This window comes from Anser anser, assembly GCF_964211835.1.
Source record: "Anser anser genome assembly, chromosome: 9".
Taxonomy (NCBI): Eukaryota; Metazoa; Chordata; class Aves; order Anseriformes; family Anatidae; genus Anser; species Anser anser.
In genome coordinates, this window is record NC_139729.1 from 17,363,399 (window position 1) to 17,380,229 (window position 16,831).

Consider the following 16,831-nt stretch of genomic DNA (forward strand, 5'->3'; position numbering starts at 1 on the left):
GGTGAAGAATAATAAGATGATGAAAAAGAGGAAGAAGAAGATGATGAAGACGATGATGAAGAAGATGATTAATAAGAATAAGATGGTGAAAAATAAGATAATGAAGATGATGATGATGAAGATAATGATGCTGCTGAAGGAGAAGTACCGCCGCGATTTACAAAGAGCGGCGGCGCGGGGATGCTCCGCGCGATCCGGGGCCGTGCCTGCGCGCCCCCCTCCCGCTCCGCCGCCCTCGTTGCGGGGGGGCCTGGGCGGGGCGGGGGGGGCGGGCCGGCGGCCGGGAGCCCTTTAAGAGGTGCGGGAGGGCGGTGCGGGGCCGGGGGCGGTGCGGGCGGGCGAGCGGGGAGCGGAGCCCAGGGGCAGAACCGCCCGGCTCCCAGCATGGCTACGGGGGGGAGCCGGCCGGGGGGGGCCCTGCTGCTGGTCGTGCTGCTGCAGCACGCGGCGTGCCAGGCGGCCGGGGGGTGCGGGGGGGAAGGCTCCCCCCTGGAGCCCTTCGACTCGCTGTACGCCGGCGGCGTGGAGGCGTACTACGGCGGCGACTTCGCGGCGGCGGCGCGGTGCCTGGAGCGGGCGCTGCGCAGCCGGAGGGAGCTGCGGGAGGCGAGGCTGCGGTGCAGGAGGAGCTGCCGGGGGCAGGTGCGGCTGGAGGAGCTGGGGTCGGGGGCCGGAGGCGAGCTGCCCTTCTGGGGGGCCTTGCTGCGGCGAGCCGGCTGCCTGCGGAGCTGCGAGGAGGCGCGGCTGGGAGCAGCGTCCCGGCACCGAGCCGCCGAGGAGGTGCGAGCCGATTTTCAGCGCAGGGTGCCCTACAGCTACCTGCAGCGAGCCTACATCCAGGTAGGCACCCGCTGCATCCCCCCCCTCTGCCCGCCCCCCCCGAGCATCCCAGGCGCGGTGCCCACCCAGCCGCCCCACTGCTGCTGCACACCCAGGCTCGGCTTGGTCCAGCTTCGTGCTTCTGCTTGCTTGGTGCGCTGGTTGTTTGTTTTCCCGTGGGGTGCTTGTGTTTGGCTTTCGGAGTGGCGTGGTACCCTTCTGAAACTTATGCCTTTGGGCGCTTGACAGGGAAGAGCCCCCCGGAGCCTCCCACTAACACCCCGAGGCTCCACGCAAAGGATGCTGCTTCCCCTTGATGGGAGCTGAGCTGGTGCTGAGCTCCGGGAGTGGGCATGAAGCTGGGGGATGTACAGCTGCTTCTGGGATCTGATGGTCTTCAACCTGCCCTGAGATACAAAATCCTTTCTGTGATGCTATAAGGTCACTGTTAGCAGCCACTGATGTCTTCAGCATCTTTCCGTAGTCCCAGTACTGCTGCCTTGCAGCTGTTACCTTCCACAGGGATATGGTGTTACTCTTTGGGAACTTCTTTGCCAAAAAGAAAAAACAAAAACAAACAAACAAAAAAACCACCAAAATCCACCTACACCAGGGTAGTTAAGGGGATTTTTCTTTTAGTTCAAGACCTGTGCTCCATCAAGGCAGGTACTTGTAGCAACTCTTCCTGTCCATGACTTGTAAGGAAAGAAACTGTGGGAATTTTATTTCATGCCAAGCTGAAAGTGTTTAAAACATTTCTGGAACATTTCCCCCTGGATTTCTGCTTTATTTGAACACAGTCATAATCTTGTAGTTGCTACAGGCAACTTAATAGGTGAAGACCTGCACAGCAGAGCATGGAGAGGGTGACTCCGCTGAAATCCATTTCCAGCTGGAGAAGGAAACATCCGTCCTAGGCAGCACTAGGGCTGGTGGTGCAGAGACTGCACAGCAGCTGGACAAGGAGGCAAAGAGCTACTGCATTTTTTTTTATTTACCATAGTTCCTTTTCTGTCATTGCCTTAATGTCATTTTTACAAGTCAGAGGCTGGAAATGTCTTGGCTTAAATTTTAGTGTATGTGTGTAGTATAATGCTCCTGAAAGGAACCCTGGGAGAGAACCAAGACTATAATTCAATATATATTAATCCTAGTGAAGCTGGTGGAATTTTCCTGAGGTTCTTATCCTGAAAGATGCTCTGAATGTGTAGTGTCGCTAGGTGCAGGAAATCATCCTAAATTTGCCATGCTAAAAGTTAAGTAATTTCTTCTGATTTCAAAGCCTTTCCCAGAATCACAAAGGTTGACTCACATCAAGCTCACCAGCAAACTTTCCTCTGAACTAGGGAATGAGATTGGCTAATTTTTCTCCCACTTCAATAAAATCAGTATGCGGAAGTCCAGATAATTTTTGTTGACCTACGAACAACACTTCTTATGGGTCTGAGATTTTTGTTTGCTCATTTTAAAATGTGCCTTATCAAAGCAATGTGTCAAAACCAGACTTTTTTATTATGTGCGAGCCATATTAATTTGCTTTTGCAGCATCTGGAGATCTTATATCCATTCTAACACTTGGATTTTCTCACTCTCTGATGGAGTAGCAGATATTAATGCTATCTGCACGGATGCCCAGGTGCTGGGTGCTGTAGCCAAGGTCAGGTACAGTCTGAATTGAATTGAGCTGCTTCTGGTTTTAATACCTCTTCTTTAACCCTTTCTCTAAGCTGGCTGCTCCTTGGTTCTGGCCAGCTTTGTGAGCAGCCCTGGGACCAGCTTTGTCCTGCTGAGGAAGCCATAACGCTTTCTTACACTCTCACCCCACTGCTGCCTTCCCGGATTGCTCTTTCGGTCTGCCCCAACAACTCCATGTGCAGAAGAAACGTCCCGTGCCGGATTTGCCTGTACTTGCACAAAACACGAGGTCTGATGCCTGGCACTAGCACGCGCTCGGATGCGAACAATCTCCCCGTGCCAAGGCTGAGTGAATGCCTTGGCAATTCCCCAAGGGTTGGGATGCATCCACACTTACACCATCTGGGAGACCTTGGCTGCAGCATCCGCTCGGCTTTTTGTCAGCTGCGACGAGGGGTTCGTGCGGAGCTGTGCGACTCCGGGCAGCGGTACCTCTCTCTGGCTGCTTGACCCCTGTTTTGCTCCTTGAAACCAACAAGGAAATGAGATGAAGTTCAACATCCTGCGGTGTATCCTGTCCAGCCCCTCCCTGGGCTGGCCGCTGGGTACTCGGGGGGCGCGATGGCATCGGCAGCTCTGGGTAGGAGGAGGAGGAGCAGCCTGGGTTGTGCTGCCCACCTCCTGCTGCTGGGGACCAGGGTTGTTTGCTTCTAAGGAGGGGAGAAACACCTCCCTTTGGGACAGAGCAAGGAGTAGATTTAAAAAAGAAAAAAAAAGGAGGGGGAGTTGGCATTCATGTAGCGCTTTGAAAAATGGTGCTGAATAAACATGAGCTAATCCTTGCGACACTCCTGTGGGGTGTGAAAAGCAGAGGTTTTTATGCCTGCTGGCCAGATGCACAGGCTGAGTGTTGTCCTGCAGTGTGCAAGCGTTGTTAGGTTAAATGCTGATGGTACCCCTGTGTAAGAACATGACCCATCAGTCCCTGAATCTGTCACCCTGTCAGCTCCCAAAATTATTTTCTAATTATTTTTTTTTCTATATATATTTTCCTGAAGTAAAAAGGAAGACCTCTGCTCTCTCTCACAGACACGATCCTCCTGGTGACTGCAGGATGAAGTGAGGGGAGGTTGTGGTGCACTGCATGACAGCTGAAAGTGTCTGTGGGTTTTCCACTCTGGATCAGGCCTGTGAGGCTGATTGCAGTCTCTACAGAGACTTAAGACAAACTCCTCTGAACTAGCAGCCCAAGTCCAAAAGTGTTCTCACGTCTCATTGCAGCTTCCAAATGCACAAGTAGGAAAACTCTCGGGCAGGATTTTCCCTGAAGTTGCTGATGTTCTTGGGTGATTTAGAAATGTACTGGGTGCAGCTGGCTGGAGCAGTGAGTGAGGTGGGTTTTGAGAAGAGGTGAAAAGGGAGGAGGTGATGAGAACATGGGATTTAACTCCTGTAGTGCAGGTGGCAGGCACTGCTGCCCCCAGAGACAGAAGTCATCCTTCAGTGGGCTTCTGATGTCATGTCCCATGGGCAGACAGACATTTTGCCTGATGCCAGTGGTTTCCTTTTGGTGGTATTCAGTGAAAAGCCCTCTAGGCTTGGCAGATGGGTGTAGGGGGATGTCTTTGCTCTCTGAAATATTTTTTTATTAATCACATCCTGCTCACTTTGCTGCCTGAGTCATCTTGTTCCTGTTCAAACCTAGCCTGCAGGCCACGATGTTTCTGCCCACCCCCTTTCTGGGGGATTTCTAGCTCTGAAGGTGAGCAGAGGAGGAGGAAACCACGCACACCGTGACACCTCCTGGCCGTGGCTGCTGACTCGGGAGCCGTGCTGGAGCTTGCTGCAGGTGGCCTGCTGCGCACCCTGTGCCAGCCTCGTGTCTGGTCCCAGTGCTGCCTTCTGCAGGCCAGCCTGGTCCAAAAGCAAGTAACCTCAAAATCCTGATCACTGTATCAATTACAAAACTAGGTCTTGCTTCTCTTTTATCCCACACACGCTTCCCTCGAGGTCTCTTTCCCTCGCCTCATCTTGTTCCCAGCTGCAGCATCCCCTGGCCTGGTTGCTAGCTGGTTGCTGCAGAGGTTGGACTAGGTGATCTTGGAGGTCTCTTCCAACCTAGATGATTCTGTGATTCTGTGATACAGCCTGTTTTTATTTTCTCTGTGTATTGGTGAGCACTTATTCTCCTCATAAACACTGACTTTTAATGGTCTCATCTTACCACTCGCCTGCATGCCCTGTTGCACATCAGTGAAGCAGGGCAGGAATCGTATGTACGTAGTCTGTGACCACCAGCCTTGGGTCTGTGCTTGTCTAAAGCAGTAAGCAAAGCAAGTCTCCAGGGCACAGGGCCTTGCTCCTCTCCTAGTGGTGTCTGGTCACAGGTGGAGCAAAAGGTGCAAGAGTCTGACCCTGTCTTGCTTGTTCTGTCTTTGTGCCGAGTTCCCCCTTGTCACGTCTGAGTTGTTTCAGTTCCTAGACAATGTTATCATCAGGATTTCACATGCTGCAAGCAGCAAACAATATTTGGATTTTCTGTGCCATAGGAGAGGCTGTTTATTTGTTCAAGTTGTTGTTTTTTTTTTCTAAAAGTCTTTTCCTGTTCATGTGAACTTCATACAAGCAGCTTAATCTTTCTGATAGTCTTGTGTGGGGAGGACGCCGACTGCGCATTGTCGCCCTCTTGGCTGGGTCCCCAGCTGTACGGTTTAGGGGCAGCACTGAAGGCACGGCCAGGAGCGTGTCCTGGGTCACACTGTGCTCTCCTGCCCACTCCTATCCCTGGGAGATTTCTGAGATACAACACAGACACAGCAATGGCCTGGGCAGAGACCACGGGGCAAGGGAGAAACGAAATGGCCGCCCCAACCCTCAGAAAGCTTTGCGGTACGGGTTATTGCCCTGCTCCACTTCTGCCTTTGAAAACTTTCTATTTATGGGAATCCAAACTCAAGGGAGGAGACTTGCATGCACAAAATCGGGCTCTAACTGCTCCACGCTGACTCGTGGGAGTCAGTGCTCGTGGGAGACTTGCAGCCAGCCGTGCTTGGGCATCTGTCTCTGGGCACTTGCAGCAAGCCTCAGGATGTTTGTTAAGATTTCCCTACTAAATTCTTTCCATCTCAAGCAGCTCCTCACTGCCTGTCTCTGCACTGTTGCACTAGGCCAGAGCCCTTTGATAAGAATATGGAGTATCTGCCCAGGAATTGGGGAGTAAGTCCGTATTCACACCGATGTAGTTGCTTTGCTAATTTGGCTTGTTTCACTCAAGAAGTGATGTTTTCCCTGAAAGTTTGTTCAGTTTTTCTGTATGCTGCAATTCTGCATGGACTTCAAAGGTCCTGTGCTGGGGTGAACTGCATCCTCTGGGGGGAAGGCAGTGATTTCACTTGCGGGCAGTGACAGAATTATGTGCAAAATGCCAGTACTTAGAAGTTTCTGCAGGAGCAGCCTCTTGAAGCTGTTTCTCATCACACCCACCACCTGTCCTCTGCGGTCTCCCCATTTGGTCAGCCTTGTTTTCATTGGATCCAAATGAAACATCACATCCCAGACAACGACCTATAGTAGATCTGGCTGATAATCATTATTATTAGGATTATTACTATTAGAGGTGTTTGCTTATCTTATGTCTTGAGTGTTGGTATTACTCAGATACTGGACAAATAAATAGATCCTGGAATTAATCTCTTGGAACGTCTCTTTATTTAGCTTCTCTGAGATAGCATTCCTGGTCCTCACCAGAGGGTAAATGTTAGTGCTCAGGCATTTAAAATGATGTGGACAAAAATAAACTTGGTTTATGGGATGGAAAACTCCTGATGGTTGGGTCAGCGTCCTGGGTGTAGGGCAGGACTGAGTATCCCTGTTCTTGCCGACCTGCATCAACCTGCTGTAAATGGAGCTGCTGACTGCAGTGGTGTTGCTTGTGGTGTGCCATGCTGGTTGCTTTGAATTTGTGGGAGCTCTAGGTAAATTCCTCCTTACAGCAAGTTCATGGTGAAACTGAAAACCTGAATTCTCCAGAGCTGGGGCAGTCTTAAGATGCTTAGAAGGAGGGGCTCTCCAAAAGGAGGAGGCTCATGGCTTGAGGTGGTCTGCTTTCCAGTGCTCTGCTTCTATTCAAAGCAGATAATGATGCCTTCCTTAACTCTCTTTGCACCAGGAGATCCTGGGTGTCGTTGCATGATGTCTTAGTAGAGCAAACCCCATATGGGAGTCTTGCTGTAAATACAAGAGAGACCAGATACAAAGTTGTCCTCTCCATGAATGCATGGGGTTAGCATCCTTTTGGAAGAGAAGGGTCTCTGTATTTGACAGGGCTTTTCCTTCTTTAAAATTACTGCTGCTTCTCAGTGGGCTGATTAAATTCTAAAAACAATGACCCAGCAGTGAAATCCTAGGGATGTGCACGTGTGAAGTCAATGTGCAGGACGCCCATTTCTGAAACCTCCAGGTACTGTCCCATGGAGCAGTTTTAGGGTGAGCAGTACAGGGTAAAACAGCCCCTTTCCCTTGCTAAATGAACAGCACATCTCAAGAGAGGTATGGGATGGAGCCTGGGAAGTCCAAGAGGTCCCTTGTGCTCTGGATTTTCATATCCAGTGAGCACCCATCCCACACTGAGGGCTGGGGGCAGCTCCACAATGCCTCAGTCTGTGTTTTGCTGCATTTGCATCTTGAAATTATTTTCCGAAAAGAAGAAGAAGAAAAAAGTTTAATGTTGGTAGCTTAACTGGATTTTAATTTATTTATTTTTTTAATGAGAAAATGGTCTTTCTTTGGACTCCGTATCATTTTTAAGGAAAAAAAAGACAAAAAGCTCCCATTTAAAGTGAAATTTCATATTGTTTCATTTTGGGTTGAAAGTATTGTCAGACGGGGAGGGCAGTGACATAGTGGCTGGGTGCTGGAGCTGAGCAAAGGCAGGCAGTAAGACAGGTTTTTGTGATGAAGGTGAGCAAACGACTGAACTAATTAACACGAATTACTTGGGGCTAGCTCACTGTCTTCACAGGAGACTCGGTCTTTCCTTCTCAGATCAATTCTGCTCTAGGTCTGACAGAACCTGATTCCAGCCAGCTCCAGGTTGGTGCTGTACTAAAAGTTAGATGAGATGATTGTATTGGCTGCTTTTTTTTTTTTTTAATTTATTTTTAATTTATTTTTAAATTACAGCAAATCTAAAGCAAAACATTGGTGTTTGCGATTTCTGCATCATTTTAACTGATGGTAAATTAGCTCAGCCTCACTCAGCCCCGCTGCAAATTAGAGCTGAAGTAGCTTGAGTTTGGCAGGGAAGGACACCAGCAGTTAGTGCAAACTGCTCTTACACCCACGAAGCTCATTTCATACAGCCTGGTAACGAGCCATTTGATGGCCAGAGCTACTTTTTTTTTGTCTTGCCAAGTTCCTCTTTCTCAGCTCATCGCTATGCAGCAATGCCAAGGCTCCAAAATAACTGGCGGCAGGGCCTCGCCTGCAAAATTTCTGTCTTTTGGAGAGAAAAAAGGTAAGTCTGGATTCCTCCTTATTTCTCAGTAATCCCTGGTGCTCAGGCTTGGGTGATGGAGAAGACAGTGCTGTGACTCACACAGCTTTGCTGGATCTTTGGAGGCCTTGACCTGAAGGCATCCCAGAGCTTGGGGCTGGGCCCACGTCCCAGCTTGGGCAAAGCTGGGCTTCGATAGCACCCAAGGGCCCTTTGCCTTTAGAGGGCAGCCTCCTGGTGCTATGTGAGGCTGGCTGTTGTCACCTGGGACCCAGCTCTTCCCTGTTCCCCAAAGTTTCTGTACCTTGCCCTTCACTCATCTCACTGCTGAGCTTCCCCTTCCATGCACTGCGTTGCACTGGGCTTTGTTAAATGGCTTTTTGGGTTGCCTGTTAATCCTCATTCATACATCCTAGTGAGCCCTGCTCTGGCTTCTGCCGAGCCCTCCTGTTGTCCTTGGCTGCAGCACTAACTAACAGCAGCTGATAATGAGCTGCATGTGAACGAGCGATGCCATTTAGCTCTGCTAAGCAAACTCAGTGCCCAGTACTTACTAGCTGTGCCTGAAGTTTCAGCAAGGATTATTCCCATTTCCTCATACAAGCAGTGATTTCATTGTGGATGGCGTGGGCAGTAAGGGGAAACCATGGTGGCAGTAACCGAGCTGTCTGCTGCCAACCTGCTGAGCGCTGCAGGAGCCTTGCTGGAGGGACCCTGGGCTGGAGGCAGTGCCTGACATCTGGAGCGAGGGCTTTGGGGTCTGTTTATCCTTTTAATTTTTATTTTTTTTTTTCTTGGAGGTGGTAGATATTAGTCATGCCGATTGGGTTTGCTCCCAAGGAGCAGGGACCCCTGCACTTCGCACGTAATGTATTTTCATGCCTGTAGTCTGGACCGAGGCCGGGCTGGCTTTAGTTCCATCCACGTGAACCTGCAGTGACCCAGCTGATGGCTGCGGAGTTTCTCTCCATTTACACAGGGGAAACTGAGGTCAGAATTTGGCCTGTGTTTTTAGCAGTAACCCATGGCAGGAAGAAGGGCGCGAGGTTCCCTGGATGCTTTCATTTCGAGCCTACGTATTGGCAATAAGGTATTGACGTTTTTATTTCTTAGCTGTGGTGAGTGATGACTGGTGACGGCAGGGGTTCTGCCTGTGTGTGGGTTCAAGCAGCAACGAGCTGTTCCTCGTCAGCCTGTGCCTCTGGACCAGCCCTCCTCCTTCCCATGACAACTGGGCAGTCAAACAGACCCTGAGAGCTGACGTCAAGTGTCAGGGATTTGGCCACTGAATAATTACAGCAACAAAAATAGCATCCCCTCTCCACCCCTTCCTTCCCACACGCTACTTCTGAATCCCGGCTCATAAATGTCCTTTTTTCCCCCCCCATTCTTGGATAGGAAGCAAAACCCACATGTATTAGCTGGAACATATGGCAGAGGTTGGCTGCAGCCCATCAGTTCTGAAGGCCAAATACTCGCTTGTAGCTTCTTGTTCACTTAAAAAAAAAATAAAATAAAATGCTGAGGAGGGGGAGAAAAACACGTTCTTTCAAGTTGGGATGAAAGGCTGGGTCTGTGCTCATGCTGAGATGGGAAGCAGATAGGGTGCGGGACAGCATGCTGCTGCATCGAGGAGCACGTCCCCCGCAGCGCGGAGGGGACAGGATGGCCATTGAGAGGTGGGCTGTGTGCTGGCAGCTGCCACTGCCCCACGTGGATGCTGGCTCTGCGGTCATGCCTTGTAAAAATCCTGTTTCCAGCATAGCAGATTGCATCCTTAGGAGTTAAAATCCGGTCGCGGATCAGATGCGTGTTCTGGGGATGTTTGTTGGCCGCAGGGACCAGCGCAAGGTGCTGTGCTGGTTTGTTTTGTACCATGATGCCTGTGGGACGTGTGTGCCTGAGCATCCTCCAACGTTGTGAGCACAGGTACCACCACACAGAGCTGGTGTAACTGGGCTTGGATGCTGCTATTCATGTCAGGAATAGCTGCTGCTGTTCCAAGTAGCATCACTCCTTCCTCAGCATGGAGATGCATTGCCAAGCCCTCTGCTCCTCTTTGGTGCAAAGCTGCCCTGGGTCTTGCACATCCTCCTCTCCCTCCCAACATAGGAGGGGTTTCTAATGGAATAAAAAATGAAGAAAAAAAAAAAGTTGTACGCCAACTTGCTGCTTTTCATCATGGTTTTCCCAAACCATCTGCATTTGTGGCTGTGATCTCACATTGTGTCCCTGCAGCAACAGGAGCCTAAGACCATGCTGTGTCCTGTCAAGATTAGTGGAAGGAGCCCTGGCATCCTTCTGCCTGCAGCTTTGTTGCAAAAGCAGAGTGGGCAAATCCTGCGTGAACATATTGTAGGCAGGGCACTGCCTAAACCCACAGGTCTTTGAGGTCTCCTGCAGGCATGATGTGGAGATGTGCTGAAGTTCATAGCCCAGGACTGCGGTGGGGCGGGGGATACAGTGTCTTTTGAAGATGGAGCCAGCCATGTCCCTTCCCAGAAAAGATCAGTGTGGTACAGAGAGAAGGAGCTTGGAAAATATGCTTGAAAATATTTGCTGAAGGTGTTGCTGTGACTGCCCAGGGACTGAGCCGGAGTCTGTTGACTCCCTTGCTTAGAAAGTTCTGTTTTTCAAGTGGTTTTTGCCAAGGCACTGCCTGTTCTGAGGCTTATATTCTGGGGCATCCGTGTCCTGAGTTACTCTGTCTATTTGGAAGCAGATGAGAGTCCGCAAAGCTTCAGCGAAGCAGCGTGAAAAGAAGAGCACTGACACGCCGTATGCTGCGCTGCTGCTGGAGGACGGCCCTGTGCAGGGCTGCCAGTGTCACACAGAGCTCTGCGATCGAGCAAAATGCTGGAGGGGTGGGCAGGAAAGAGCCTGGTGTCTTCCTCATTCTCCTTATAGAGCTGCGTAATATGTGTTTTATTTTATTTTTTTAATGCACTGGTATTCCTGAAGTACTTCATTGAACTGTATGTTTCATTTTGTTCTCAAGAATCTTTCTCGGGATAAAAATGATGAAAGGGCTTTTGGAGTAAGTGGGTGATTAGGGATTGCTCAGAGGGGAGTCACATAGCTTTTGGGAAAGGCTTCTGCTTCTTGGTGGTGTCCCCATGTCTGTTGATCCCTTGTGAGGGCAGGGGGTTGGAGCAGCCTGAGCAGGTGATGCTGGGGCATGTGGTGCAGTGCCTTGCTGTGCACCCCAGGCTGTGCACGGACACGCTGGGGTGCTGCAGCGACTGCAAATCCCTGCTGGGAAGGCTGGTCTGAGCCTCACAGGGCTCCAGCACTGCCACCGCTGGAGCAGGCACCATGTCACCCAGCTCTGTGCACCGTGAACCTGGAGGAGCTTCCCCAGTTGTCTCAACTCCTCCAGTTGTCCATCATGCTAGAGGGAAGGAGTAGGGTGAAAAAAAGGAATGAAAAGAATGGAATCGCTCCTGCATTCAGTCACTTCTGTTCCCCTTGGTTTAAATGCCAATATCTTTTGGCAGCCAGTTGTTCCCCCCATCCCTCGGTTGGCAGCTTTACTCCATTTCCCTTAACGTAAGCATTGCATCCCTCTGTCCAGATGTCAGTGGCTCTGCTGCTTCCCCGGAGCCGGCTCTGCGGGGTCAGCCGTGAGCTCGCCGGCTGTGCTGGCCCATCCAAGCATGTCTCTTCCTCCAGCCACCTTGGCTCGCTCGGTTACTGCTAATAAAAACTCAATCTCAGACGGGATCCTTTTACGAGGAAAGCAAACAGCAAATAAAAGAGCAGCGCGTGGCTTTAGGAAGCGATGTTTGTCAACTGCGCGTCCCTTTTGTGCAGCCCCGGCCGTGCTGCAGGCTTCTGGGTGCTTGCCGCTGTGAGCTCGGCACCTTTCCAGCTGGAAACGCTCCCTTGCAGTTGCTATTTCTGTGTCGTGCTTTTCCAGCCATGCTTCCTGCTGCTCGGATTTTCTGTCCCCCACCATGCTTTAATGCAGGGTGAGGGTCTTGTTCCCGTAGCCTCAATGACTTGGGTTTGCAAAGTTATCGGTAAAGGTTTGCTGAGGCAAAACACGTGCCCACCAGAGCCCAGTTGCTCCCCAGTGCCACTGGGCGATGGGAAGCGGAGTGAAAGGAGGTTTGTCGGGGAGAAGCAGCCTTGACATGTGTGGGGCATGGAGGACGAGGCTGGTAGCTCCCCTGGATGTGCAGGGAGCTCTGCTCGCAGAAGCTGGGCTCTCCAGTGCTGCAACCAAACCTCTGGAAACCAGGTGCCCAAGCTCAGCTCCGAGGTTAACAGAAGAGAGTTCCCCATCGTGAGGAGCTCCTTCCAGACGGATTGCTGTTTAGGTTTTGGATGTGCAGGAAAACAATCCCTGCAAAATGACTTTTGCACTGCAGTACAAGGCTTCCTGCAGGGATGTTTGTAGCTTCAAATCACTGTTATTTTAATCAGCACACTTCTGGTTTTCTATATCTATTTTTGGATGCTTGCTTTGAAATCACACTCGATGATAGCATCATAAATACACCATTTTAGCTTTGAGTGTTTTCTAAATCCAAAGAAACCAGGTAGAGGGACCTGAATAACCATTTGCCTGGATTTTTTTCTCTGAAAGTTACAGCACTCGGTGCTGTCACAGACCTGCCAGCAATCAGTGCGCTCAATGGTCTTGGAAGGCACAGCGTAGAAACTGTCCTGTCCTTTATGATTCCTTTGAGAAGTATTAGATAGGAAAAGTTTGCATACTTCAGGCTTTCTGTTTACATTCCTGTTGCTTTGCTGTTATTTTATGTGTTGGATGTTACAGTTCAGCTCCGCGGTGGAATTGTCAGCGCAGCCAGACAATGGAGCCGTCTCTGGTGTTGCAGCCAGCCTGTGCTGAACAGCAAAATCTCGCTAAGTAGGGTTGACAGCTGTGCTCTTACACTCTCTGGGTGTGCATCTGTGGGCTCTTTCCGTGTACACAGACATGCGTGGAGCTGGGGTGATGCGTAGGAAAACCCTGCTTGTGTTTGCCTGTGCTGCACAGCTGAGACAGGAGGGGTTTGCTCAGGTGTGAGGGGCAGCAGTGCTTGTCCCTGGCTAGTGAGGGATTCCTGCACCGGGGCAAGAGTGTCACAAGCCTGGAAAGCAGAAAGATGGAGCTGAGCCGGTACCTTTACTTACTGGGGACTTGCGTCAGTGATGACGGATCACGCTGATGCCGTGCTGAAGCACAAAGGCTGCGTTGTGTGTTGAGCTGTGGATTTTCAGCCCCGAATGCTGGATTTTCATTCTGCTTCTTTTCCCACCACCATCTGCTGTGCTTGTTCTTGGTTCAGAAAACCTTAGCTGATGGGGAGGTCGCTTTGGTCACCTGGGTGTCCCTCGAGACAGAGATTTTGACTGAGGATGCCGGGCAGCTGACTGCAGAATGAGGGAGATGCGAGTGGCTGATTTCCCCTTAGGTGATGGGGGTGTGATTTGGTAGTTGTAGGAAGAATTGATACAAATCAGCCTTTTCCTTGGAGAAAGGGAATAAATGGCCCAATAAAACCAAGCTGGCTTTTATTCTGTACTGGAGTTTTTCTGCTCAGCCCCATACACAGCTGGTGCTGGGCTGCCTATACGGAGCGTAAGACTGGCACAGATGTGTGGACACTGTGCTTCTTGTTGCAGCTGAGCTGCTTATGATTAAATAGGCCAAACACCTCATGCTCGGCAGGTTCTTCGCAAATGTAGGAAGACACTTCTCTGTTGCAGTGAGTTTGCGATGTTTACAGTGCTTTATTTGGGAGCAAGTGACCCAGAGAGGTGCTGCTGTGGCCACTTGCAACACTTATTAAGGCAGGATGGAAAAGTCTGGGAGTGGTCCAGTGCAGCCCAGCTTTTGTCAGGGTAGAGGCAGAAAGGGAAGCAGTGCTCCGTGCCCTCACTTACTCATCAGTGAAATGAATTTGATGTGCAGGAATTACACACCACACACTTGGCACCGTAAGACATAACCAACATTGCTTGTTTGGAGAGCCTCAGATGCACTGCATGATGTCTGCGCATGCTGCGAGTGAGCTCCAAGGGGAACAGCATGCATAAACAGTAGCAGATTAATTAAAAATGTCCTGCCCTGCCAGAGACAAGTCCAATTATGGGAGCAGTTTGCTCAGTCAGTAGCGCTGCCTGGCTTATTAGGAAAACATGAGCTAACCGTTCTCCTGGTTGCAGCGGGTCATGGAGCAGTGTGACCAGTTCCCACCATCATCCTTACAAACATAAGGATGCTGTACAGCAGACATTTCTTTTTAGGCAGCCCTGATTACCTTTACAGAGATCTCTTTGACCTTGGCACCTTTTATTTTATTCCAGATGTCCTGCCCTGAGCTGCTGCTGCTCAAAACCCAATGACGTCCCTAAGAGTTGGGGGGAAATAGAGCATCTCAGATAAGTGGGAGCCCTAAATCATTGCCAGGTTTTAGAATAACAGTGCTCCTTGTTTGGGGCCTTTAAAACCTGATAGGATCAATGTAGGAAATGTGACCCAAGGGGATTTTTTTGGAGTGGTTTCTGAGTTACAAATGCTTTCTGGTGGGGACCTGGGCTGAATCTGGAAAGCCAGCTGGCTTGTCCAGGAGCAACAGCTTTCATTTTGCAGAGCAGGATGTGTCTGGCCTGGGATGAGAGGTGAAGGGGGGTCTACTCAATGTCCTTAACCCAGCCCAATCCCTCTATCACGTCACCGCACCATGCCATAAATCCTGTCCCATCATCACACCACAAATTGCTCTGAGAATCTACTCTGCACACCTCTATTTCTTTCTGCTGAACCTCATCAACAAAAACCCTACTGTCAGCAGGAGGTGGTGTGAGGAGGGACAGAGCCATCCCCTCCGCGGGGCTGAGCAGGGGGGACAGCTCCATCCGGAGCTGTGCTGCTTGGCAAAGGCTGCTGCAGGTGCTTCTCCCTTTGCAGCAAAACTTATTTATTTTTCATTTACCTTTGCTTGAAAAGAAAAAAAATCACTGCTGGAAAAAAGCTTATTTCAACATCCATTGAGAGGTTTTGTTTTTTTTTTTGGAAAGTAGATATCCTGCTTAATTTCACATCTATGGCACCATAAACTGTAATTTCAGCTCTGCAGCATGTCTCAGTTTGTCTTCCTCCCACAGGAGAGCCAAAAGAGAAATGTAAGTGAGGGAAGTGGAGGAGGGAACAGAAACTGCAGAGGATCCACGGGGGAAGGAGCCGCAGCATTGCGTGAGCTCGGCAGGTCCCTTTGCCGAACAAGGAGGAGGTCGTGGGGGTGCAGCCCCATGGAGGGGCACTCACCTGTAGCAAGTTTTGAGGAGGATAAGTAGCATGGGGTCAATTTGTCCTGGAAGGAGGAACTTGCTAAAAGGCTGGATTTGAACTTTGTGGAGAAAAATTGGAGCAATGGTTCGTGCTGGGAGCTGAGCAGCTCTGCTGCTGCTGGGAAAGAGCATCTTAGCCTGTTCATAAACACCCCTTCTGCTACAAAGTGAGGATTTCCAGGGGCTTCTGGCCTTTACTTTAGCAAAAGGGATGTGTGACTCAGTGCCCAAAGCTCTGCTTTGCCTGGGACATACATCTTCCAAACCAATTACAGAAGTATCGATGTATCAAACTGCTCCGTTAGGCCTTTTGCAGAGCTTGGCAAGGAGTCCTGTTGATTTGGGACATCTTGGAGCTTGCTTGTGCTTAGGAGCTCACACGCAATCATGGGTGCAGGGTTTTAGGAAAGAAAATACCAGTTGTATTCCTTGAATCCTTCAGAGTTTCCCACTGGAAGAAAACTTGGCAAAAAATTATGGCATCCCAAATTTGTAAATGTTTGCTTCTTTGTTCGCATTTCCTCATATCCCCAGAGGAATGAAGTCATTTATTTGATTTGCCCTGCTGCCTCGCACTCAGGCTCATGAATGGTAGGGAACAAGGCTGCGAGTATGAATAGTCTGGCCACATGTGGTTTTGAAAGACGTGTTCGCTTGCACATTGGTGTCCGAATGGAGTAGCTGGCTCTGAAATGCTATCAGTAAGGCTTTTGAGTAACTTAAAACCTTTCTAGTAGATGCTTAACATTTCTTCCACTCTGACATTGTGTAAGCCCCTGTTGAGGTTTCATTACCTCAGTAACCACAGAAAAGCAGCCTGCCTTTTTGCTGAAACCTTCCCCACAAAGGTCTGGATTCATAGATTTCTTTTTTTTTTTTTTTTTCCCCTTAAATGTAGAGCACAGCTTATTGTAGTCTAAATACAGAGTAGAAGGCGAAGCTCACATATGGATCTGGGTGGCAGTCGTGCTGAAGGTGGGGTATGAATATGTCTCATCCCCAGGCTATGTCTGGGCAACTTTGCACTAAATTTGGGATTGAAGACTACTAATTCCACTAATGGAAGACGACCTGTATAATTTTCAGCATAAATAGGATATTCAGTGCTTTCTTTAGAGTGGCTTATAAAAGCCAGGCCCTAACAGCTGCCATTTCATGGGCAATTCTTGGTATTTTCCATGCTTTGAATAGCCCCAGAGCTTCAGCTTGTGCTGTGGTGGGAGCTTTTGCTTCACACCTTCCCCATCTTTTCTCCAGAAGTCCTCCCTGCACACTGCCAGAAACTCGAGCGTTGCTTCAGGAGTTCATCACGGGGTCTGTGGGGGATTATGGTTGGGGGGGGTCACAGGATTTCTGTATTGCTCCTTCTTTAGGGTAGGGGTTTCCCTGCAAAGGGACTTCAGCCCTACCCAGAGCAGCGTGTGTCCTTCTCAGCATGAGCGACCCCTTCCTGCTTTCACCACCAACCCCATCGAGGCTGCCTGCAAACTGACTCTTCCTGCTGCTGGTAACATAGACCAGAAGAGCTACCCAGGAAAAAAATATATATATATATACATATGTATGTATGTATGTATATAT

At 49.9% G+C, this 16,831-nt stretch overlaps 1 protein-coding gene across 1 annotated transcript in view; it reads left to right on the forward strand.

Moving 5' to 3' along the window:
* Positions 1–318: 318 nt before the first annotated feature.
* P3H2 (prolyl 3-hydroxylase 2) overlaps positions 319–16,831 on the forward strand; it is a 66,413-nt gene continuing 49,900 nt past the window's right edge. Inside the window, exon 1 of the mRNA XM_083848010.1 lies at positions 319–840. Within this exon, the coding sequence (XP_083704136.1) occupies positions 385–840 (456 nt within the window). The 5' untranslated portion in view covers positions 319–384. The remainder of the gene's footprint in view (positions 841–16,831) is intronic.